The sequence below is a fragment of the Apostichopus japonicus genome, chromosome 8 (assembly GCF_037975245.1).
Source record: "Apostichopus japonicus isolate 1M-3 chromosome 8, ASM3797524v1, whole genome shotgun sequence".
NCBI classification, from domain to species: domain Eukaryota; kingdom Metazoa; phylum Echinodermata; class Holothuroidea; order Aspidochirotida; family Stichopodidae; genus Apostichopus; species Apostichopus japonicus.
In genome coordinates this window covers 24,680,767-24,706,967 of record NC_092568.1, presented here as the reverse complement: position 1 = coordinate 24,706,967, position 26,201 = coordinate 24,680,767, and the positions used below count along the sequence as shown (strand labels likewise).

The 26,201-nt window shown below is 36.9% G+C and overlaps 2 protein-coding genes and 1 long non-coding RNA gene across 3 annotated transcripts; 1 reads left to right on the top strand and 2 right to left on the bottom strand.

Moving 5' to 3' along the window:
* Positions 1 to 414: 414 nt before the first annotated feature.
* On the bottom strand, positions 415 to 7,552 carry LOC139971194 (uncharacterized). The gene is made up of 2 exons (XM_071977450.1): positions 7,101 to 7,552; positions 415 to 6,280 (listed from the first exon to the last, which is right to left on the bottom strand). Exon 2 carries the CDS (start codon positions 4,473 to 4,475, stop codon positions 3,750 to 3,752), a length of 726 nt encoding a protein of 241 aa, XP_071833551.1. The 5' UTR covers positions 4,476 to 6,280; positions 7,101 to 7,552; the 3' UTR covers positions 415 to 3,749.
* Positions 7,553 to 11,264: 3,712 nt separating this feature from the next.
* On the top strand, positions 11,265 to 20,630 carry LOC139971174 (serine/threonine-protein kinase Nek2-like). The gene is made up of 8 exons (XM_071977421.1): positions 11,265 to 11,482; positions 12,905 to 13,122; positions 13,505 to 13,742; positions 14,361 to 14,443; positions 15,283 to 15,409; positions 16,092 to 16,345; positions 16,803 to 16,876; positions 19,665 to 20,630. Exons 1-8 carry the CDS (start codon positions 11,384 to 11,386, stop codon positions 19,913 to 19,915), a joined length of 1,344 nt encoding a protein of 447 aa, XP_071833522.1. The 5' UTR covers positions 11,265 to 11,383; the 3' UTR covers positions 19,916 to 20,630.
* LOC139971192 (uncharacterized) lies at positions 20,621 to 26,047 on the bottom strand. Its single transcript, XR_011794328.1, has 2 exons — positions 25,086 to 26,047; positions 20,621 to 21,742 (listed from the first exon to the last, which is right to left on the bottom strand). It is a non-coding gene; the product is annotated as an uncharacterized lncRNA (long non-coding RNA).
* Between the last annotated feature and the right edge of the window lie 154 nt (positions 26,048 to 26,201).

Genomic DNA, 26,201 nt, shown 5'->3' with positions numbered 1-26,201 from the left:
GTTGGCTAAATCCAGCGCGCTTAACATTTCCAACTGGCCCACGAATAAAAGAAAACCGACCCACTGTGTTGTACTTCGGGTATACAGGCCTTGCGCTTCAGCACCCGATACCGGCAATACCCTTTACGTTCCTCGAACAAGACATAGATGAATTTTGCTCTCTCGTTGCCCTTTGTTCCAACCAATGTTTTTCGCTGGTTACCGTTGAAAATTAAATAATTAAATTAGAAACTCCATTTAGCCTATATTGTTTCTTTCTTCGTCACATTTTGTCAAAAGAAGGCAGTATGTAGATGCAGCAACCTACAATACATATTGTAGTTCAGAGCGATTCTGCCGAAATTCTCTCACTGTTTGCCAACGTTTTTTTCTTCTTCATATTAAGTCGCAAATAACTCGACAAATGCAAAATAAAACACTTCACCCAAAACATATATTGATACTCATGTGACTGTATGGATTACAGATTAAGAGAAAATAACATTTGAATATAACCACAACCCTCCGAAAATTGTTAACGGTACGGTTACGAACATGGATATGACGTCATGGGTTCACTCTGTGTCTATATATCTAACCCAGGTCGACCACATATACCCATAATATTGATGAAAATCGCCTTTTTTTTGCAAAGTTGAACGGTAACATAAACTGAGCGAGCCAGTCTACAATCTTGACAAGGGACGATCCTTTCTGCTACAATTTATAGACCTTAAGTAGTTTGATAACATATATATACTCCCACGGAGACAGATAACGGTAGAGTTTGCCAATCTTGTTTAACAAGGAATTCTAACATTCCTATAACTGTTGAGATTTTGTTATATTTTACTCTTTATTCTTTTCCCGCATCAATTAACCAGTATAATTAGTCTAAAAGACCATTGCATTCTGGTTCTATTTATATTTGTGTTCAATTGCTTATATTAAGATTTTCTCATATCCAGCTATGCCGTATATGACCTAATTATTGACTATAACTTTATAATTGACAATTACGGCAAGGTTATGCGTGAAATGAAATAAAAAATGAATTAAACTAAGAGGTAAAACAAATATAGTTCATATATATGTACCATATAATGGCTTGCATATGTTTGGCCAAATATCAGAAAAATACTCAAATAATGCTAGAAGAACCCTCAAAACTGATACTAATTATTTTATCCCCTTTTAAAGCCTATCATGGAGAGGTGATCAGGAATATCCAATAAAAGTATTCAATGTCAACCTTGAACAACCTGTGGTAAGAAGAAATGATAAGTTTAGAGTAATAAACGAACAGGTCAGTTTTAATCATGCACTCTATAAGGGCTCATACATATAACGTTCGACAGTACGAGAAAGCAACTGCACATTTCTTTCTGTTGTACACATGATGAGAGAATAGTTTACAGATCATCAGCATATTGAGTGACCAGAGATTCTAGAATACTCAACATTGCTAGAAGTGTCAAAAGTACTTTCGTAGAGGCTCTGATTCGTCATATCTTTCCCAGACATTGAGAGCTATTATTAAAATACACAATTATGTATCCCGGCTAGGGTAACTGCTTTCAGAAGGGCAGTAAAACGATTGTTGAAATATTACCATGGGTGACCATTTTCTGACTTACTAGCATATTTGTGGTTAATACTGTTGAAATTTCAACTATTACTTTATCTATATGCAGGTAGATGCAGGTAGATGCTTTATAGGCACAAAAATTCATTTTTGATATAATATGTCAGTGTAGACCTTTGAAAGTACAGTCCATGTCGTTTTTCCACATGTCACTTTTCTTTTTTTCGAGAAATGGCTCTTATAACATATGAGGCACATTGATTAAAGTGACTGGACTATACGATATAAGTCTAACTCGCAGATCATGACGTCAGTTTCTCAGATGTAAACAAAACTCAATACAGCTAATTTATAAGACATGTAATGCCTCAATCTTGTCAATGGCAAATTGCATTGAATGTCATCCAATACTTTCTTATTTATTTGAAGTTAAAAGAACATTGGGTAGTTGAGTTATTATAATTTGAAAAACACTAAATTAACGTTAATATTGGGCCTGCAGAGAGGAACTGGCCTAATAAAAAAAATATTGAACTTGATTGAGCTTGTTTAAAACCTGACTATCGTTAAAAGCGAAATAACTGTATAAACAAATCCACAGCACTCTTTTCTTTAGGGCTTATGGAAGGTTGTGGTGTGTGATTGTGTGTGTGTGTGTGGGGGGGGGGGAGTTGTTTTTTAACGTTAATGGTACAAAATCATTTGCAGAGTGCATTACACAGATGTGTCATTTTAAATGAATTTTATATGGAAAAGAATTTGTGGTATATATCAATAAAATAGTATTGGTGCATTAAATTATACCTGTGTCTATATGGAATCGTTCACAATTCCGTAAACAAAAATCAGACATCAATTCGTCTCAGTCTCAGTGTACTACAATATGTTGGTCTTTGTGTTACAGCTTAAATTAGCTACTTCAGTTAATTTTCATACCTTTTTCGATGGTCGTTGAATAATATTCCATAACAATGTTTAGTTCACTAGAAAGGTGTTTTGGCGACAAACTTTGCTGAGAACCGACTGAAATCAATACTTAAATTTGGAGAAGCATCTAGGGTGGGGGGGGGGGGGTCACACTTAGTTTGATAAACTGAAATCTTGAAATACTCGGGTTTGGTAAATCTGAATTTACCAAACGTACCATCCACTCTGTTAACGTATTACACATTTTGTATTACAGTTTAATTTGTTGAATACATGCAGGAAAATGAGCATACTCCTGGGAATGTGTTTCAAGCCATCAATATCACATCCAAATGGTCTAAACAGTCAGCAAACAAATAACCCCGCTTACTTAAAACTTTTATAGACTTCTTTTACGGTCATATACCACTCTCAACAGCACTTTCTATCTCAGAGATAGTTTATTATCTCAGTTTAACATTCCTAGAAGTCTGTGGAAAAGGTTAAAGGTCCTCCAGAAAAAAGTACTTTTGAAAAGTCATTCTTAGCGCGCTATAGGAAAGGCCGATGATAACAGTCAGGATGTTGACCTCTGCCTATACTAGCCTATAAGCCCTCTTATGTGTTGAGAAGCGTATACCACTGTAATTCGTATAAAGAAGTTTTTTTTTTTAAACCGTACGGTAAACAGGGCGGTCTTGTTTTTCTTTTGATTATTTTCTCAAATCACAATTCTATACTGCGTTATATTGCTATATCGGTCAACAGTAACAGTAGTATATAGTGTGGCTGGTATTGAATACAGTACTATATTGCAAAGTTTTCATCGGTGTTGTTGTTATGTTGCTGAATCTAAGAGAAATTTCCTAGGTTATTTTAAGTTTCAAACTGCACGGTATATTGCGTTTAGATCTTAAAGAATTATGATCAAAGTTGATATGCTAACTGCTTTGAGTATAAAGGACTTTCCTGACATTTTAAAAGCCCGTGAGGCTTGGACCCTTTCAAGGAAACACTTTTATTTTGTACTAGCGCCCAGCTCAGGCGAGTCTAACAGACAATTTTAATTTGTATTTCTGTAACGTTTTTATTGCCCTATTTGTGCATTGGTGACCATAACCGCACTTTCTAACATATTTTGTGGCAGTTTATAGGCTACTGATGATATTTAAACTGGTCTACGTAACCGAAAGTAATTAGCTAGCCACAGCCACCATTCGACTTTCCGTAAATCACACACACATGCACTTTTCAAGAGCTAACAACAGCATACACTAGCCTACGTGTTATCCCCTCCCCCATCGTCTTTAGCACGATTATAAATGTCAAGAGCAAAAGATTTTAATGTAGACCAAGTAATGAAAATTACTTCACAACAAAAAGACGAAAACCTCTGCCATTGTTCTATTCCTCGAAAGATAAATCCATATTTGTCCATGAACAGCTCGTGCTGAATTTGCCTACACATTTCCTTCATAAGCATATTGGTAGTGGTCGTGTCCTTAGCAACGTCGGCCGGAAGTAACCTGTCATTAGTTAGCAACGATAAATTGGCGCCAAAGAGAATCATCAAGCTGACAGCTTGCTTAAAACCACTAGCTGCGGCTGCGTGAAGTGGAGAATGTCCCCTAATGTCTTGAATATTACAGTCGGCACCATGACAGAGAAGAATCTTCACTGTATCTAAATTTCGATTGGCCACCGCCTGGTGAAGCGGGGTCATCTTTTGATGGTTGGTAGCATTTACGTCTAATATGTTTCCGTTTAGTTCTAAAAGTTTGTATAATTCCACATTGTCTTCTTGCCTCACCGCTGAATGGAAACGTACCTGTGTTGGGAATGTTATCCGTTTCTCGACTCCTTCTTCGCTGAACTGTTGGTCCAATGGTGGTTTCGGTACCAGTGCCGCGGCCGCCTCCGCCGCGGCGACAGCCCGCGCATTGTCTTGTTCTTTCAGTTCGCCAACGGAGGCGGGATAAGATCTGGGCCGAGTGCGTCGCGGCATCCATGCAAACGTCTTGTTTTATAGAGATTCCGCAATTTGAATGATAGGCCTTGATCAGCATAGAATGTAAACGTACTTGCACGTAGGCGGTTTCCTTCCGAAACTCGAGGGTCATGAAAATGTTATGAAATGTTCGACAATTAGGCTACAGCGAAGCGAACTCTGATATCCAACTTCAAAACAAACCTGTCCTATGTGAATACGCGTTACCTCAGAGAAAAGACATGCCGTAACAGAAAACCGTCCACGAACAAACGAACTTAACACGCTGTGAGTTGTGTAGGCATAACTCATGTCACTTCGAACTTAACACCAAAGCGTGACACCGGTGTACGAGAAACCAATACAATATATAGGCTACACATTCAACTATAAATATATGTATATACATATATATGTAAAGATAAAGTCATATAACATGACAAATCGTCCGCGACACGACTTATAACTACTATGTCACACAATCCAAACGGAGCTCGTCTAGCTGTTATAGTATATCGTTTTAATCAATATCTGTTGAATATCCACTAACTTTTCACACGGTTTTGTTGTAAGTATAGTTGCAATATTTTTTACATTGATTTTATCAACCCGCTATTGTTTCCAGAATGCTATTAGCCGGAGTAGCTTCAGATATAGACGATCGGTCTGATGATTTTCGAAAGAACAAGATTTGTCTCATGCGGTGTATACACATACGAATCCACGGGTATTGAAAACAATGATTGTTTTATACCTCGATGAAATTAAAATAAGCAGATGGAGTCCAGTAATTATATATTGGTCTTCGATCCGTTGACTATATATCAGATTGCGTAATATCAGCAGCAAAGAATATCAATTGTTCATCATACAGCGAAGAATGGTTGAGTGAACTTCACTGGACAGACCGATTGGCGCTAAGTCTGAAGTTGTTCAATGGATTGTTTTGAGTCAATTACCAGGGTATACTATATCCATAGTAATTACTATACGTAAACTTGTAATGAAAAGGTTGTTGTTAAGGAGCTTCTGTTTTACGAAAGCCTTCCCCTCGTAGTTCCCCCAACAAACTGCGTGCTTGACATACCGTTAAAATATTCAGTGCGTCAGTGGAAAGGTCTCGACTTGGAAATGATGACGCCGTATTAAATGTGTTAAGAGACGTAAATACCTGACAGGTTTAATATGTGCTTATGTATCATTAGTGAATATTCCAAATATACTTCCGGCCGCCAGGTCTTCCCGTACAGCTGGTACAGGCGTTTCTAGCCAATTTGTTTCATTGCTTTCAACATATTATAAATAATAAAGTTATAACAATCATAAACATTTCCCAAGTCCAGTACTATAGTGGCCAACGTAAGCCATCCATTGTACTTTTCGCGGAAAGCTTGCCGAAAGAAAAATTCAAATTACAAATTGTAAGACAGGGTGGCTTGACCGATAGGTGATGACAGGCTACAGCATATGCAGTGTTCTACTATAATGGAAGTAAAATGTGAGTGGGGGGGGGGGGTGTTATAGTGAAAACTTGACTTCCACTAAGTTACTGGATTTCAACAGATATCCATGCACAACATATCCACAACTTCAACAACGCTATGCACCCATGCATGGTACGCTTGTATAGGCCCTAGGCCTACTTTCATGTAAAGATGGATTCGAAGAATCACGTACTGTGGTCATTGGGTCGCGTTCATTTTCCCCTGTATTGTTTGTAGTTAACCATTGCGTAAAAACGGTCCAAGTTATTAGCTATCGACGGGTAATGAATACCTCCACGTAAAGGTTGTGCGACAGCTCTCAGCTGGAATCAATTTGTCCTGATGAAATATAATATTATATAACCATTGCATGTAGATGGAATTCAAAAAGTAAATTTTAATACAAGATAATAAAGACAGTACGCTAAGATCATAAAATCATTGATATAATTACCTACAGCGAGTATAGCTCAGTTCATCTATGCTACCGTAAATATTTTCTTTATGAATTAGCAATAAATGGCGATGACATATCGACGGGTTAATGCGTGCGTGCATGTAGTCGTATGCTATAATTAAACGCATAAGTTATCTGGCTGGTTCCCAGTGTGGTTAATTCAGAATTTATATGGTGAACAGTTGAGAAAACATCTCAATATATACAACTTCATGAAGTACTACAATTTATGACGTATAGTCAATGCGGAGTTTATTCCATATGCATGAGGTAAAAACAGCGAAAAACGACTGCATGGAAAACATGTGGCTTGCCGTCCGTTGTTTTGATCTGGAAACCATCCGGCGTAAATAAGTTCACGTTAAAGGTGATAGGTCGCCCTCAGCTTATGACGTCAGATATCCGTGTATATAGAGCATCCAAACACACAATATTCTACAGCAAGGGTATTATTAATCTACAGCAAGTGAATACCGGTACATGATTGAGCATTTCACGTGAGCTCTTATAATATACACAACGTTAACATCCTCAATGCCGAACCGACCTTGACCTCTTTGATAAGAAGACCCGTCCTCGCTTTTCAAGCTTTCGAACTTCAAAACGTTGTAAACATGCAGAATTTCATACTAAAAGATTTATATTGACACAAGAACTCGACACTCCCGTATAACACAAATAATATGTACTCCTGGTCTATACCATTACATGCAGCAAGGTGTATGGCAGATGCTCATATACCTATAGCCTGTATACAATTGTGCACTGTAACGTCTGAGCAGTTTGAACTTTGGTCGCTTTCTAAAAAGATGTTTGTGTAACTTGAGCAACTACCTCGAAACGAATAGGGGAAATGGCCTGTTAGGATTTACAATAACATTATTGTCAATTCTGCCCATTAAAGTGTTCGCCATGTGCACTTTCGATAAAAGGTTCGCAGTATAGTATTACGTTCACGGATTAAGGGTCCCAACTTGCCAGCGAAATGAATTCCCAGATGAGACGGAAAGTCAAGGTGAACTGCATGCACGTGGGAACGTTTTTTATTGTGAATTAACTGTACAGTATTTCTATAGTTTAGAAGGTCGCCACAGGGTGGGTGACTTAATATCGCAACAACATTAAGTTTTGATTCGATAAAGTTCCACCCTTCATTGCAGGTCAAATATTTCTATAACGCAGACGTCAGTTTCGACATCAGCAGTGGCGGCGCTACCCGGGGCCGGGGGGGGGGGAGGTTACCCCTCCCCATTCAATCATTCAATTTTACTTATCCAAAATATATAGAGCTAGCTTTGTATGAGAAACAGCTTCCAATACAATGCATTAGACTCTGAAACCATTCATCCCCACCCAGATCTGTATGGTACTAATCCAAAATATAGGCCTAGGCTATAGGCATATGTATAAGTAAACACAGCTACCAAGTGGATCATGATGCCTTTTGTGCATTTATTTATGTTATCTCTGCCAGTTATAAACAAACCATAAACTTGTAGCTACTTCCAAAGTAGACCAGACCACTAATTCTCTGACATGTTTACAAAAGGTGTTTACACTATAGGTCACGACTCTTACAAGTGGGTATGTATACTAATGTATAGTCCACAATAGCGGACCTATACAGTAGGCAACATTTCAAAAGCTTCGTATGAGGCAGTATGACACAGTGTGATTGTATATCTAGTGTGAGGTGTGTGCAACGTACCGTAACACTCAGTTTGTCAAACTTCGAAAACAATTCTCGCTCGCCATAAAATTGCAATATTTTAGGTTAGAAAGCCCTATGTGAAAAATTGTCAAATGATAGCACCATTTTGTATCTAAGTCACTTTATTTGTAGACAAATTCCCAAATGAGACACCCCCTCCCCTTACTAGGACCGCTCCCCATATCAGTGTTGTATATTTTGCACCCCAAAATTTCCCTTGCCTCCAAGTTTCCCCTCCCAGATTGCCTAGGCTGGTACCGCCATTGAACATCAGAGCCAAGTGACTGGGTAGTTGATCCAGCAACATATCTATATGCTCATGTGAACAGGGCTACCCATACACCTTCTCTTCGCCTTCCATAAAGGTTCAATATGCCCTTCCTATGTCAGTCTAGGGGTATATTCCACTCCTCCTGTATCTTTGAAATCCAGCGGACGCAACTGGTATGCATCCTTTGACGGGTTGGACTGTTCTCGAAGCCCCAGTATTGTAATAATTAGTGTGGAACTGATAACATGTATGATACTGCAGGTTATACCATTTGGACATAGGCTTATAGCAGAGACTGCGATAGGCTATTGCTGTTTCCTGTTGTCCAACCGTCTTGACTAGTTAATCCAAGTTAAAAGGGAATACACTTCGATTTCTGATCGGCTTGTTGTCTCACACGATGCAAATTAACAATTGACGAGATCAATAAAACATGAATAAGTTTCTCAATGGATGAACCCGTTTATATTTTGATGATACCAATCATTATATGCTCTAATAATTAACTATATATGCATGGGAAATGTCTGACAGTAGATAAATTCCAGTCAATTTATCACGCTGATATCGTGCTGCTATTATGTCTAACCAAATTCGTACACCTACGGTCCTAAAATGCGTGCTGAACTATATATTATGCTAATTCACTTTAATCTATACAAATCAGTGTCTTGGAGGCAATCCTATATATACCACGGTGCGGTTCTGTAGGGACATGCGAGCTGTAGATTTAGCTTTTTCTTATAACGCGATATTTCGACAAATTTGTATATTTTTTGTCGCGTTGACGACCAGTTACGCACGTTATTTGACAATACGTCAAAAATACGATCTTTTTTGCTAGATGACAAACATACAGGCCTAATTTTCGTGTTGCACGGTAGATAAAAACAAGTCGATTTTTGTTGTTGTTGTTGTTGAGTTGACAAGTATCAGCGACGATAATATTATTATATATTGGCCATAACTAACAAATAGTCGAGTTGCTGCGTTTCGCGTAACTTGAAAACACGTCAAATATTGTTAAAATGTTTACCGTGTTATCGTGTGATACTAACAAAGTCAGTTTACAACTCGACTGTCTTCCCAGGGCCATGCAGACGGTTCTATACTAATGCCAATTACTCTCACAGTATATACTCGCTGAGGCGGAATAAGTGATACAGCAAGCAGTAATTTAAAAGTATTTGATAAGCATCTTTATTGTCCACCCTTCCACTTTATAAAATTTTCAGTTTGTGATGCGCGTATAATCCCGTTTCTCATATTGTATAGCTATAAGTAAGGTTTGTTCAATAGACTGAATTAATTTTGCTCGTGGTTGTTTCATTTATATGAGGTGGGGGGGGGGGCGTGGGTGCAGGCTGCTGAAGACAGGGAGAAAAACAAAGTTAAAGTAAATTTTTCCATGATAACACAAGTGTTAATCAAATGCAACAGCTTTATAGACAATTTAGACATTGTTATATCACGCAGTGACTTTATGATTGTAATCTAACCGTATAAGGTGTTTAGGGATACGTTGACATTTCGAGAGATTCAACAGATGAAAGCAGGTAAGGTTATATATATATATATATCTATCTATCTATCTATCTATCTATATATATATATATATATATATCCCTACTTTCCATTCTCCCCCGAATTGATCCACACAACACTGGCATAGACCTTCATATAGACAGAGTATATAAGCCACTATATTTTGAAGCTAACAAAGACTACATGAGCAAACTGGAAATACTTTTGTTGCTATAATAATAACACTGTCAATATAATTTCCCCCTTAGTCTTCAGTGTCTACCTCTATTCATTATCATATCTTAAATGTGTTCACCCCTACCCCCCCCCCTCCTGCTTTCCACTGTTTATATGAAACACAATTATTCAGCCTCTGGTCATACACTGACTGTTCAAGGATAAAATCACTACGAATTGTCACGTTTCACTACAAAGTATCCATTAGTTTATTACATTTGTTAATGCAATGTCAAAAACAGTATTTCTGTTTCAATGCGTACACTTATGATGTTCGGGCTTGGCAAATACTTTAACATTTTTGTAAGGTGGGGGAAGTCTCAATTAAACTAGAGACAGTGTTTCAAGCGTAGGCCACGAAAACAAAAGATTTTTTCATGTTTACAATGATTATAAAGGAAAGTGATCCTAAGAGCTCTGCCATATGGTGAGAAAATATCTTACAGCATTTATTTCTTTCTATGACAACTGAGGTTTTCGTACAGAAGCAAAACATATCGATAGGATTATTTCTTACTTGGAATTCTTACGCAATTAATTTTAACTTGAATCTTAACCATGAATAACAAAAAGACAAATGTTTGGTAATCATTCAATCAGCTGATGTCTAACACTAATTAATAATCTAACGTGTGGAGTATTCAGAATCTTGCGTTAAAAATCTCATTACTAGGCTACATATATATATATATATATACACTGCCAAAGTGCTTTTGAGCTCAAAAATAGCAGTGTATCTCTAACACAAAAGATAATTTAAAGAATTGCATAAGTGGAAGGGTAGACAATAAAGATGCTTATCAAATATTGAACAGGTACAAATAATGTGTGGACGGTTTTCGCCTATTCTCGCGGTCATATAGGCATGTTCTACAGAAACGATCACTGTTTTTGTGTTACTGGAAGGTCATGAACTTGCGACTATTAAAAGTCTCTGAGACTCGCCCCATCCCCTCCCCGAGCTTTCGCCCTCATGAAAACCTAAATTTGTTAATTTTAACGATAGATCTTGTGTACGCAACGGCAACAGGTTCGGCGTTGCCAGGAAAAAATACTTAAAAATGAATAGCGCCGTCTTTTTAGTTAGACGACGAGAGGGATATTTAAAAGATTCAACACAGTTTTTGTTTAACATAGCCTAGGCCCATACCATATATATACTGCAAAGCACTAACTACTACCAATTAAGACGTCCAGAAAGGAATATTACTTGGATTTCATTGAAGTTTCATCAGAGATAAAATGCCGTCATCAAAATTAAGTGACTACGAAGTTATAGCAGGCATCGGCAGCGGAACTTTCGGAACTTGTAAAAAAATTCGCAGAAAAACGGACGGAAAGGTAAATATTTGGTTAGCTACCCTAACGTTTGGGGATAGCCTAGGCTTAAACCTAACATCCATTCTTACCTTTGTAAGGCTAGTCTGGGCCTAACCTCCGATACCAACATCACAAGCGCTTCACCAATCTGTTACGTACTAGGTTTATTACTAAATTATTACACAGTATTAGTAGAATGGCACACCCACATGTTAGTTATTATTAATCACAGATGCTAATGTAGGCTACACTAGAAAATGTCATGAGCTTGCAAGTTGCACCATATAGCCTATAATTAAGTGTAATCCTAACCATTTAAGTCTAATTGCAGAACGTTACCTAATGGCCGTGGCTATTCTTACGACGAGTCGTAACAATTATTTATAAACTATTCTTACGACAAAGGCAAATTCAAGCGAAGTAAAGTAAATAAAGCAACTGCGCATGTAGTAGGGGTAACCCTAACCCTAAACATAACCCTAAACCTCAATCCTAACCCTTACCCTAACCCTAACCGGAAATTATTGTTTCTCCTCGTCGTAAAAATAGTACTCCTGGTCATGAAAATAGCAACTGCGCATGCGTAGTAGGGAATTATTCTTACGACTAGTCGTAACAATAGCCACTTTGTTACCTAATACTACTCTATTGTGCAAGCTTCTTGCCTTCTCTAGTCTAATCCTTAACGACTATATGGTAAACTTCATATTGAAAGTGTGAGTGTTAATAACAATACATCATAGCCTAAGGCCTTTTGATGCTTTAGGCTACAAACTTAGTAGCCTAGACCTTATTCTAGTTTGATGGGCTTAAGAGTTGTTGACACAGCAGGCATCCAAAGGCTACAGTAGTGATCCTGCTTCTACAGGGTCATCATTTTAGTGCAAAGTAACATAGATCTCATGATCTGTTTCCATATTTCACCATAAATATAAAAAAGTAAAATTTTATCCTGTAACAGTGTAAGCAGTAGACCTCATTTGGACTCTTATTCTGCAAAGCATAGTATGGCTTCAAGCAAGCTGTGGCTTCAAGCAAGCTGTGCTGGAAACTGATCAATTGATTTGTTTTTAAAGAATGCATTTATACAACATTTACCACTCGTTACAGGAAATTGAGTGCTTTGAAGGTTAAAAATTCTGTAAAAGTATGAAATACAGTTTGGTAAAATTTGGCTCTGGAATTCTGACATAATGTGTGAATATAGACTATAGGACCTTTTCATTATGAACACAAACGTGATAAAGTATGAACTGAAAGTCTTACATTCTGCGTTGTTAAACCTGCTCTCTAATCATGTTTATCAGCACACTTTTGACCAGCACACCCCAGCGGGAGGCTTAATTTTAAATGTTTACGTATAGTTTCCTATTCTCACAGGTCTGTTAAACACTGATCCGGGTCTATAATGATTTAACATGTACAGTCTGTTATTTTCACTAGGTTCTAGTATGGAAGGAGATAGACTATGGAACAATGACAGATGCAGAAAAGCAGCTGTTAGTGTCAGAGGTGAATCTTCTGCGAGGATTGAAACATGAGCACATTGTGAGGTATTATGACAGAGTTGTGGACCGAGCAGGTACCACCATCTACATTATCATGGAGTTCTGCGAAGGTGGTGATCTTGGTTCGCTCATCACAAAGTGCAGGAAAGATAGGTGAGTCACTGCAAGGGACAAGGAGCCAAAACCGTTGTGTTTGAGAATTCTGTCATAATTGTCTTGCAGTGGTTGATGAGTAAAAAATGAGACCCCCTGTAACATTTTACATCACAGATTTGTTATACTGTACAGTATGCACACCTCAGAATTCAGGCTATTTACTGGTACCAAAAACATACAAAATGGAAAACAAATATATGAAAAGTCCCTAAATGGCAGTTGTTCCAAATTATTTGAGAAACTTAGAGGAACAGTTAAATTTAGATAATACAATAACTTCATCTGAATGAAATGTATTACATGCGTGGCCCTTCTGTCATATTTGTTGGCATATTTGGAGGCAATACTAGATGATGCCCGCTTAAATTTTCCTTTGCAGAAAATTTCTGGAAGAAGATTTCATTTGGAAGATCCTAAAGCAAGTCACTTTGGCACTACAAGAATGTCATAAAAGAGTGCAGGGTAAAGCAATACTACACAGAGATCTGAAACCAGCAAATGTTTTCTTGGATCTAACACACAACGTCAAACTCGGAGACTTCGGACTGGCCAGAGTGCTAAATCACGAAACAAGTTTTGCCAAGACTTTTGTTGGCACGCCTTATTATATGTCACCAGTAAGTAACTTGCTTTCTTCTTTTATTAAAACATTGACAACAAAGGTCTCTGTCTTCATGCCTGCCTCACCAGATACAGTAATCTTATCTTGGGTGCAAAGTTTGTGAGAAATTGTGGGGTAATGACGGACACTTTGTTCACTACTCCCCAGGTTATCATAATCATCATAGTTTGTGTGTTCGGTGTACAATGCAACCGAACAATTAAACACTGGTTTATATTGATATTATTGTCTTTGGGATAATATGTAGTAATGCAGTATAGGACTCAACTTGTTGTTCTTTGCTGGATGACATTTGTCAATTATTGCAATCAAGAGCCAGTTCCTACTTTGAATGTTGACAAGCATGAAGGCCACATAACATAACATCAAATATATTATCAGTTGAGTTGAAAAGCACAAAGATGATCAAGGATATAATCTAGGTGGCAAAACCATCAATGTTATAGAAATGTTGGTGTCTAGGCTTCATGGCAGGATCATTTAAGGTGAGTTTATATATATCTTTTAGATTCAGAGGGAACCCTGCACTCACTGAGAGCTTTTCATATCCCTCTTCTTCCATTCAACATTGTTAATATATTTGATCATATGTATCTTTGATTCTTTCTTCCAGGAACAAATGAACCACGCCTCTTATAACGAGAAGTCTGACATCTGGTCTCTGGGATGCTTACTTTATGAGTCGTGTTCGTTAAGGTTTGTCCCAAATTATTGAAACTGGTATCAACTTTATTCTAAATTACTGAACAGTATTAAAAGCATGACAGATATCAAATATTGAATTTGAGATTTTTGGAATGAGAATGGGGTCTGATTAGAAAACACAAGAAATATTAAGTACCATGTTACTGTTGCATGGCAATTTTTTAAGGTTGCCCGAGACGAACAAATTTCGATTAGGAGGACCAAAATCAGATTTGTAGGTCATCTGGTGGACGACTTGTTGTTGACATCAAATTCAGTGCATTGTAACTAAAATCAATTGGTAAAATGATACATTGGTATCACCTTCCATCACTTTCAAGATACTGAAATAAAACAAAAATAATGGTAGGTCTATGATCCATCCACCCACTTGTGAAGCAATTTGACCATTTTTCATTGCCATATTGGATAAACCATTCTCTGTTGCTCTTTTAGTGATGTTTTCTCTGTGGGGCAGCAAATTCTCAGCACACTTAATGGGGAAAAGGATTTGTTTGTAACATTTTGAGATTGAAGGATTTTGTCTTTCATGAAGAAGTTTGTCCATTATATTTAAAGATTAGTGAGCCCATAGATCTGTTGTTTAATGGTTTTCTTTAAAGAACAAAAGGTTGGTAATGATGAATGTGTTTATTAATAGGGACTGTTAACAGAGCATATAGAGTTTCTTGAAATGTGTCAAATTTGGGAAATTGCTGCTTTGAATGCAACATTAAGCTTAGAAATATATATACCAAAAAATTGTTAGCTTCTCAAGGAAACCAACATTACTGAATAAAAATGTGAAACTTGAAGGAAGATAAACAGCTTTTTTTCTTCTTTCTTCACAGCCCTCCATTCACTGCACCAGATCAGAAGATATTAGCGACGAAGATAAGAGAAGGAAGATTTAAGAGGCTACCATCTCAGTATTCTAATGTACTTAACGATATCATCTCATCCATGCTAAGAGTCAATGTGAGTACCTGATAGTCATAATCAATTAATCGCCAGTAGTCGCGATTACACTTTGGAAGTTTGATAAATCGCGCTCAAAACTTAAGTTGCGATAACTCGAAACTAGAAGCTAACATTACACGTAATCTGCTCATGAAAAATAGCCTCGTCTAACTGATAATCGGTCAGTTTAGTCCATGGAAGTCACACCAGAAACCTCAAAGAATCTGGCACAAACTTTAAAAGGAAATAAATACATTAAGCTTGTCGAATACAAAATGTTCCGTATTGAAGTTATAATCCCAAAACCAAATGGCAATTTTGAGATTCTCAGAAACATTCTCACACACATCTCCTGTGAAGCTATCAATGCCACAAACAATTTTGGGTATTGTATGGGTGTGTTTTTTATTTCTTCCCTTATTTTTTTGTCATTTGGTAAGGGGGGGGGGGGGGGTAGAAGTATGTTTGGTTTGAGATATTAAATTGTAAAAAGAAGTTCAGAGAAAGACATTCAGAAACAATTGCTGCGAAAATAATAGTATTTGAGTTTGACTATGTCAGTCATGCAAGCAATTCTGAAGTGGGTTTACTACTTTCTCTGTAAACTCTGGCTGAAGCATCAATACCATATAAGTATAATGACCAAAGTTTTTTAAATCCAAACTAAATAAGTGTTAATTATTCTTGTGACACTACCCAGCCAATATTAAGACCGTCCATCGAGGAACTACTCCACCATCCAAAGATCCAGGCACCCTCCGTTCCCAAAGAAGAGGAAAAGAGAGTCAGTCCAGTCCCAAGGTCCGATGACAAAGATAAGAGAGAGGACTTACACCGGAGGGAAGAACAGCTGAGACTCGGAGAGTTTCAACTCAACGAGAGACAGCAGGAACTGGACGCAAAAGAGAAACGACTAGAACTGAGAGAAAATATGGCACGAGAAAAGCTGAGCAGGTGACAAGCAAAGAGTATACAGATAATAATAATAATAATAATAATACATGCTATTTATAAAGCGCTTTCCATTAAAATCTCAAAGCGCTGTACAGAAATAAATACCTAAAATATATCAAACAATACAAAAAATTGCACCAGGTAACTAAAAATAGCAATATAAATACAATTAGCAATAAATAGTTATGTCTTGTGTCAGTTGTCCGGGGTAATAGTACACATCGGTGTTTATTGATGTAGGTTGGGAAAAAAATCTTTCCGATCTGTGTTGTCCTTCTCCCTGCAAAGAAATCCTAAGATCTGTCATTTGCGTGAGAATGAAAGGAATGAATTTCAAAAACTGTAGAAATTGTTTTTCCCTGGTTTAATTTCTTGTATTGAAAATTTCAAAGTGATCTGAACTAGTGGACATCAGTACTATCCCACTCTCAGACCTATTCCATTTTTCACCAAACAGGGCAGAGTCATTGCTGAAGGAATACCAGCAGCTGAAGACCAACGACAGAGTCATGGAGCTCCGCAAACAGACAGGTAGAGCCTTCAGATTATGTTCGCTTCCCGATGATTTGAACCACGTACCTCTAAGACCGTTACCTCCATCTTCAAAACCCTTTCGTAGATCTTCCCTATTTTCTTGAGTCCAAATGATCAGCTCACAGAAATAAATTCACAGATGCGAGACACTATTATTTGTGGGGACTGTATGTAGACTGATCTTTCTATCAATGCTTTTTGCTACCAATCGTATTGGTGTCTCCCATCGAAATTTGACCAATTCATTGACTGAAGAAAACGGTTACCGATGGAGAGTGGTTATTGTAGTGATTGTATGATCTCTTGTGTTGTATTTCACAATACTGGTTATGTTTGATTTGATTGATTTGAAAAATATGACCTCCAATTATAGTACATCGCTACCGTATTTAATCAAAATAGTCACCTCAATTGTAAACAGGTTTTATCTAAATAGTGATAAAAGCAGCAACAATCAATCCTTCCATATCTTAGCATAAATCTGTGAACTTCATCGGAATACACTTGAAGATCCTGCTATGACTAGAAGGTCAAACCCTGTCACCTTGTACACACACACAAAAAAAGAATGTAAATAAGCCAATTTATAAATAACATAGGTGTAATCATTGTTGTCATAACTCAGTCACATTGGTCACTATTCCCGGAAAGTCCCGGAAACTTGGCCAATCAAACACAACTCTCCGCTAAGACATTGCCATTCTGTTGACCAGTCATCATTTTAAGGTGATTTAATCAAATTATTAGGCTTGACAATTTGAAAGTCATTTTCAGGATGCGTGAAAGTTTAGTTCATAACTTCTCCAGTTCTGATTTTTCTTGAGACTATTAGTTTGAACCAAGTAAATACAGTATATATTTTTGGTGCTATTACTAGTATTATTATTTTCTTTATTCTTGTGTAAATTTTTGTATCTTCTTATTTTTCCTCAAAATAGAATATGAAACCAATTCCAAGAACTTGAATGTCCAAATACATAGCTTTATTTATATGTTACATATATATATGTATGTGTGTTGCTTGTGAACTCCTTTGTAAAAGGTGGCTTTGTTTCCACTCTTTGTTAAATGGTTTGTTTCCTTTGTTTTCCTTTGTTGTTCATCTTCTTTATCAATTGATGAAATCCTTACAATAAGATATTCAGTGATAATATGAAAAATCCCACGATACACTAAATATCTGGTTCAATGTCAACTCTTGGGCAATTGAACACAATGTGATTAATTCCTATTGTCAGTCTTTACTTTATCATTGTATTTCTTGTATTTAGCTTTGTATTTGTGTAAATGTAATTTTGCAGCATTTGTTGAAATCAGTGTTCTCTATTGTGTTATTCCTTTCGTCTTTTTGTGGATTTGAAAATTCCCAACACCTATCATGTACAGTCAAAAGACATGGAGTAGGTTTTTACTTTAGTTTTCATCACTTTTTTGTTTTTGGATGGCAAAGTCATATCAAATTTCATTAATAACTTGAGGATTGTAAAGTTTGACACTTTGCACTTTTGTTTTATACATGTCAATAATACTCTTATGAAAGTTTTATTTTGGCCTCTGATTAGTTGCAACCTTATTTTGGTTTGATATCAAAAGAACAATGTGCTAGAAACATGAATATTTACCTTTCGGTGAAATATTATCATTGATTCAATATCAAATTCCAAAAGTTGAAGAAATGGGATGGTTACGAAATTAGTCCAAGAGTGGGGTGAACCAACTTAATTGGACTGCCAGGATAAACATGGTTACATCACTGTTAGAATTTAGAAACTATCATTGGGAAGGGGGGGGCAGGGGAGGGAGGAATGGTTGAAAGGATTAGCCTTGTTACAGTACAAGTGATTTTTAATGACAAACCCGCCATTGCATTAATCTGGACACAAGTTGAGATATCTAGACGGATTTCTCAATGCATTTAACAATTAGTTACATAGAAAAATCCTTCTCCAAGCCCCTTAAAATAAAATAATTCTAACCCAAACACCTTTTCAAGAGCTAAAATAAAGTTGGAATTTATTTCCCACTAATTTGTATCGCAACATCCATGTTCTTACAATTTTTGACAAAATTGCAAAAACAAGCGAGCAGTGGATGATACAGCTGTTTTAAGAAGTAGTTAAATCCTTGCTTAGCAACGCAGGGCTATGTTTGTTAAATGCCTTATGGCTTAGGTCTAATTCCTAGCTGAATTAGCTCTTCACCAAAATATTCAGCTTTTTAGTTTTGGCATTCTGATGACAAATTAAAGACTACACATTCGTTGTGATTACACAGTATTTTATGTGACAGTCTGAATTAGCTGAGGGACGCAAATGACTTTCTGAAAGTTGGAGATCCATCAGAACAGCCATTTCTTTCACAATATTTGTAGGCTCACTATAGGCTTCATCAATGTGTCTAAACTCGAATGCTAGTCTACCACCTTGACAAAGTGATAGTAAAAAAAAAAAAATTTTTTAAATTAATTGAAATGAAACATCTCTAAGAATCAAAATAGAACTTTTGATGGAACCCAAGAATCAATTATATATACAAAGAAATTTGGAATTGCAGCACCTTTGGTACTATTCTAGCACTTTGAGATGCATAAATTTTGCTCAATATAAAATACTGAACGCCTGAGTGCAAAACATCTCTGCAGCAATTAAACTCATTTGTGGATTGAGATATCAGATAAGTTATTCCCTGGCTCATCTTTTGTAATATGAGTCACCGAAATGTTCGTTTTACTTGAAGTATGTTTCGTTATGTACCAATTTTATTTTTTGTTTTGTACACTGCTCAGATTTCCAGGACGAGATACATCCAGTTGCCCTTTGTGCCGATCAAAAAGGAAAGCGCAAAGTTCGCTTTGTTGCTCAGGGTAAAGAGAATGGCCATCACCCTCTGAGAGAAAGAAATCTGAATGGAGGAGAGCTCAAGAGACAGGACAGTTTACAACAGAGACTGTATCATGCTAAGATCAGAGGTGCTGCCTTAAAACAGATTGAACAATCAGCTAAATATAAAAGCAAACAACTACTCTCCATGCGTTGAACCTACCTTCCATAGCCTACCGCCTAATGTATTCTCTGTGCTGTATAAAAGACCATTATCACCTCTTCAAGAAAGTTTCCTTAATCAAACCTTGGACTTTAACTTGCAAATTTCATCTGCGTGTATAGCCTAACAGATTTTTTACTGGTAGGAAGTTTTTATATTTATGTGACCAATTTGAGAAAGCTAGTAGAAAATAAGGAACTGTTGCAAATTATTCCAATAATACAACCTGAACTAGCATGTTCCAATAATACAACCTGAACTAGCATGTTCCTGATATGGCAAATCTTTGGTAGATCATATCCCTGCTAGCCTTCACTTCACAAGCCTTCCAACTATGCAGCAAGTTATTTTAAAATCTTGGTAGAGCGTAGAATGTGTTACGACTAGAACAATTAGGTATGTCTCATGTAGACATTTCATCACCGACTTTTCATGTTTTGCTATCTTGTAATACCTGATTACCAGGTAAACCTGTTTTAAGGTTATGTTGGATAAAACAGTCAGTCAGTTACACTAATAAATCATACTTTGGAGGGCTTATTTTCATATGACGTATTTTATGTATAACCATTGGTACTTCTGTCTCCTTAACCCACTGTAATCATTAGAACAGCTGTCCAAGTCCTGCTTTGGAAGTGAATATTTATTCTTCTTTGGTCTTTTCTAGTAGCAAGATCATTTCAATAAAATGCTCAAACATTTCTTAAAATATTTTCTATTTTCTTTTTTTAGTCTTCCACACACAAAGGAACAAGAATACATAGTTCAACAATATTATGGTATTCATACCAATAGATAAATCACTATGAAAGTACATGTTAATTCAGTGTTTTTTGAACATTTGTAACTTTCTATAATCAGGACTGCTCATAGCTTGAAAACTTCAATAAGTGAAGGGGGGGGGGTCAATAAGTGGAGAGAGGGGGGTATAAGCACTGCAATCAGGTACATAGGATTAGGACCTTATCTGAGAGGAAAGCATTTAATTTTGGTTTGTTAAATATCCAGGCAAATGTTCCAGTCAACCTCATAAATGGGTATACATCTTGAGGATGTGAAGGAAGCACAATCCACCGTCAAGCATATGCATACAATCATGGTAATGACGTGTCATGCCTATTAAACTTACACTTGAAAACAAGATAGTTTTGACATACAATTTGAGGTAACTTGACTGTACAGAAGATCTTTCTTAAAGGAGCAGAAAGGTGTGTGAAACAAGGAATGTAATGGCTAGAATAGGATTCCAACCAGTAACCAACAGTCCAATGTTATGTTATCTTATCTTGCACTTCTACCATGGGGCTCATCCCTATCAATTCTTCATTGAACTTTTCATTTGGTACAGTTTCTTTGACATTGAAAGATTAACTTAAAACAGCATAAAGTGCAATTGCATAAAGCCATCTGAAGTTCTGCAACCTTTACAGAACCATCCATTCTTGTTCCTTTTGCCTTTCATTCTCTGTGCCTTTGCCAAGCTGGAATTGTCACTCAAGAAATACCCACGAGATTCCACAGGTCTTGTGATGGTAATAAATCTTTCATAGCTCCACTCCTAGACTATGAAAGCTCAATTCATCGGTGTCCTCTGAAGCCACACATTTTACATATTATTTCAAGATTGTTTTGTTTGGTTCAATACTTCTATTTCCACACATCTTCTCCTTCCTTGATTTGTCTCTGGTAGAGTTTTGTCTGGTTCTTCAGACCACTGTACCTCACAGACTGCTGTTTATCAAGATACATTCCAATAGCGGCTGCTGTAAAGGGAACTGAAAGCCACCAAAACTCCCTCACCAAGTGGAGAACCATCTTGACCTAATCAAGCAAAAGAGAGCAAACAGATAAGCAATATTATCAATCACTGAATCAATTAACTATTCTAGTAATAATTTTACTGGGCTGCAGATTATGTGTGACGGTCAGATTATACCACAATGACAGCCAGTTAGCTTTGTGATTCCTTGCCATACAATTAGCTCAAAAGTCAAAATACTGTAACTATCTGACTTACGTAGAACAAGTGTGTTCAATTTGTCCAAGAATTAAATGTGAATCAGAAAAGATTTTGTAGAAATCCTTAAAAGGGATCAACCATGTCATTCACCCATGAAGGATTTTACAGTATAGAATTTTAAACCAAAATGTTTCAATATCCAGAAAGAACAGTCTTCCTTTGTGAAATATAGACATAGTCTACCAACTTTGAGCTGGCAAATCTCTTAAAATAGTTGTTCAGAGTTACATGACATTGTTTATATGATGTGAAATATTTTTGAGAAAATGGCCACCTTGACCTCCATTTGAGAAAACCTGTTGACCCCTTCAGCCAGTTTGGGCCCAATTGAGATAACCTGTTGACCCCTTGAAGCTCAGAGGGAGAAAACTTTATAGGAGGTTGAAGTGCACATCTAAAGCAAGAGTATGAACTCTGAAGCAGTTTTCATTACCTGGATGCCAGGTATGTTTTGTTGAAGACCTATAGAGCCCCTTCACAGAACTGAATTTGACCAAACTTTGTTCACCAAAAGAAAATCAGAGTTTTGAAGAATTCACAGATTAATTGTACCTTTAATTTTGGAGTTATTCTGTTTCAAAGGTTTTCAGACTTTGATGCCTGTTGACCTCATGTGACCTCTACCAATTTCGATAGGATTCTTGCACTCACCAAACTGGATCTACATATTAAGTAATATTATGTTCAAGAAAGATGTACTTGTGTTTACAATTTTCAGACTTGCATGAAAATGTTGACCATTGACCTCCAGCAATTTCAATATGGGGTTCTTGTACTCAACAAGCTGTATCTGCATACCATTTATGAAGTTCAACAAAGATGTACTTTTGGAGTTATCGTGTTCACAAAGTTTTCAGATGTGACATCTGTTGACCTCAAATGACCATTGAACTTCACAGAAAACAATACTGGATACATGTACTCAAAAAGATGGATCCAAATACATAGTATGAAGTTAATCCACCATTAACTTTTTGAGTTACCATGTTTACCAGCAAGTGTCACATACATAAACACACCATCACCATCGCGCATAGATTCCTTCTGCTTCCGGCAAGGAATCAATAAATGATATTAAAAATCATTACCTAATTAGAAAAGAAAACTGGTAGGTTTGCTTTGCTTAAATAACTAAGTCTAAAGTAAAACTGGTGAACTCCCAGGTTAAATCTAGGCCTCCCTATATATGCCATGGCATGATAGAATCAACTGAAAGACTGTAGTATGAGATATATATATTTAAGTTATATTGCTAATTGAATTAGTTTAATTACCTGGGTTTGTATGTGCTAAAGGTGGGCTAGGCTAGGTCTACCATCTACCCTAAGTTTTAACAAACTTTTCCTTGTCTGTCAAAATTGCAAGCCAGCTAGATCAACTTTACTTCTGTGCCTAAGGACTTCTGTACACAAGACAGTTGTTAGTGTCACTATTCGTATTATGGTGTTTATGTTTTTTTAAAGGTTGAAGCGATACAACAATTTCTCTGAGTTTGCTTTAGCCTATATTTAGTTTTAACCTGCAAGTAGGTGATTCCATAGAATTTTCAGTCTCAGTTAGAGATGAAAGTTACATTTGAAAACAACACAACATGATACATACAATAACAACAAAATTCCAATGGGCCCCAGTCTGGGGTGAAGGCTCAGTCGCAGTTCCAGTGGAGAGATGAAATTTTTCTTATTTTGAAAACAAAATGTGTTACAAAAATATAAGTTCACTTTGTCCTGGTTCTGGGTATAGTCCCAGTGGCAGTCTTAAACTGTATTGATGATTTAATGTTGACTGCATTTACTGAGAATAATAAAAAAAAAAAAAGTGTCCACTGTGCCTCCATCCTAGTGTGCCCCCAGAGGCCAACTGAGATTCAAATTGGCAGGGTATTCTATTCTTTGTACCTCTTCTCCTTTTAACTACACAATTCTGAGTTGTGTACAGTATCTATGCCCAGGTATAAATAAACTTGCATTCAACAAAAGTTACAATTTGAGAACACGGCTGACTAACACAGTGGCCTAGGCCTAAAACTAAGTCAGCCTCACACTTCAGTGTCTAGTCTGCAGCTGCACATGTGTTGCCTAAATTTGTTGATCCATAGCTGGGCTAGGAACTTGTCTAAATTTAGGCTAGTACTAGTGATGGTATATGGACAATTTGCGATAGTAACCATGAGCATTAATGTCCTTTTCAAGGATATCCATGATGAGGATCACGTTGATTTTGTCAAGCTATTTAGTGCTATCCTTTATAGTGATATGATTTTATTATTGGTTTGACCAAATTCCACCGTAAATAGAGAGAATTTTACTTAACATAACAGGTTAAAGGGTCAAGATGGGCACATGTCCCATGGAATGCTCAACCATAGAAAATCCCAGCACAGAACTACACAAACTAAACAAAAATATTTAAAAAAAAGTTAGGTGTACAGGTTGGTTGTCAAACTGCATGAAGCAAGGAAAAATATCTCTAACTTTGAGCATGAGTTGAAGTTTACTGTATAATTCCACTTAATGGGTGAAATCATCCCAGAGGGTGTCTCAAAATACAAAATTGATGTTACTTAGGCCTAGTGTCAATGAGGGAACTTTTGCCTTTTTCTTTAAGACTCTCTAAGCCTAGATTAAATTGCGATTGAGTATGTTGTTAAATTTTGACTAATGAACACAGCAACCACAGTGCCTATCTGTGAAGCTACGTTATTACATAATAGTTAATACATGTACTAATGGGTATAACAGTAGGCTACGCGAATTTAGGGAACACACGAAATAACCGTATTCTTATTTCTACCATGCCAAAGTCCATTGTCTAGGCGTCGGTTTGTTTTTACGATAACATGAAAAAACCAGTTGGCCTGGGTGTTTAGCCAAGCCTTAAGTGAGTCTAGGTCTACGAGGCATTATACATTTGTGTTGCGATATTCTCAAGTCAAGTGCTAAGCCTAACTCTAACAAACACAGGTAACCCTACTGTAGGCCTAACTTTAGCCCTACTACAGTACAGCCTAGGGCGGTTAGGCTAGGTTTCTCCTGAGCTGATACTTTGCAAGAGAATATTGCAAAAAGTCTAAACACGAGCTTCGACAGTTAGATATTTTCTTAAGTAAGTGATGACCAAACGTGGGCCTTGTAATAATTTTACCCAGTCACGTCAGCGTTCCTGTTCTCTGTCGGCCTGGTCTAACACTAGCAGTTCTGCAAAACTTGACCAATTTATTTTGTGCAGCAGTCGGTCAATCAATTATGTACGAGCAGTGATCAAACTGTAAACTGAAATAGCGCCAGTGCTTTAAAGTGGCGTGTACGACGCTCAAATGCGCATTGAACGAAAAAAAGGCAAATGTATGATCATGGTCATGGCAGTCATGGATAATGGTTCCCCTTCCCCTACCCCTTGTGCACGCCATTGTATGGAGTTGAATATTATATTATTTTCCTGAAATACTAAAGAAATTATATTCATTTTAATCTCGTGAATCAGATGTACGTCTTATTTTATACTCCACAATTGGATCATGGATGCATCTATAATGTGACTGTAGTATGTACCATAGGTATTGGTATTTTATAAACTTCACATACCCGTAAGACAAAACAAGTAACCCTATCCAATCCTAGCTCAAATTAATAGACTGAAAAATAAAGAAAAAACAAAACATTATTTGTCAGTGTGCAACTATGACATCACACCTGTTTGCTTTACGTTCACTTATGGTAGAACATAACCGTGACTTCAACAGTCAATACCTCAAAAAATGTACATAGGAATTGAATGCAAATATAAATAGAATGCTAAGATTATATTCCTCTTTTACATATCAAAAAGAAATTTTGACCTGGACTATTCTTTTAAGTGTTGCAAACGGCAGTATCAAATGCCACTGTGGCCCACGAGTAGAGCATATTCATGCCCACCCATGTAGCCTACTTGACCCACGGTTGGAGAAATCGAAAAGGTCACTCAAAATCGAGTTTTTCGGATTTGATGTTAACGGACTATGCCTTCAACTTTGTTCTTCAGTTTCAAGTTGACGTTGACAATTTATATCAGTGTTGCAACGAGTCACTTAATTCATTTTAATGTCGAATAGAACCATTGTAATTGATTTTGACTCAAGTTCAGTCTCCGTGACCCTTCAACATGCTGTTGCTCAGTTAGTCTCATCTCGCATCTAATTGTTAGCTTAATTTGGAAGTAGTGTTATGGCCAAACATATATGTACATTGCATCATTTTTACTGACTACGCTAGAACATGT

Bases quoted from the DNA above. Each gene is read 5' to 3' on its own strand.
- LOC139971194 (XM_071977450.1), bottom strand. From the start codon at position 4,475: ATGCCGCGACGCACTCGGCCCAGATCTTATCCCGCCTCCGTTGGCGAA.
- LOC139971174 (XM_071977421.1), top strand. From the start codon at position 11,384: ATGCCGTCATCAAAATTAAGTGACTACGAAGTTATAGCAGGCATCGGC. The intron at 15,410-16,091 runs GTGAGTACCTGA...GACACTACCCAG, and splicing joins CATCCATGCTAAGAGTCAAT to CCAATATTAAGACCGTCCAT. The intron at 16,877-19,664 runs GTAGAGCCTTCA...TACACTGCTCAG, and splicing joins GGAGCTCCGCAAACAGACAG to ATTTCCAGGACGAGATACAT.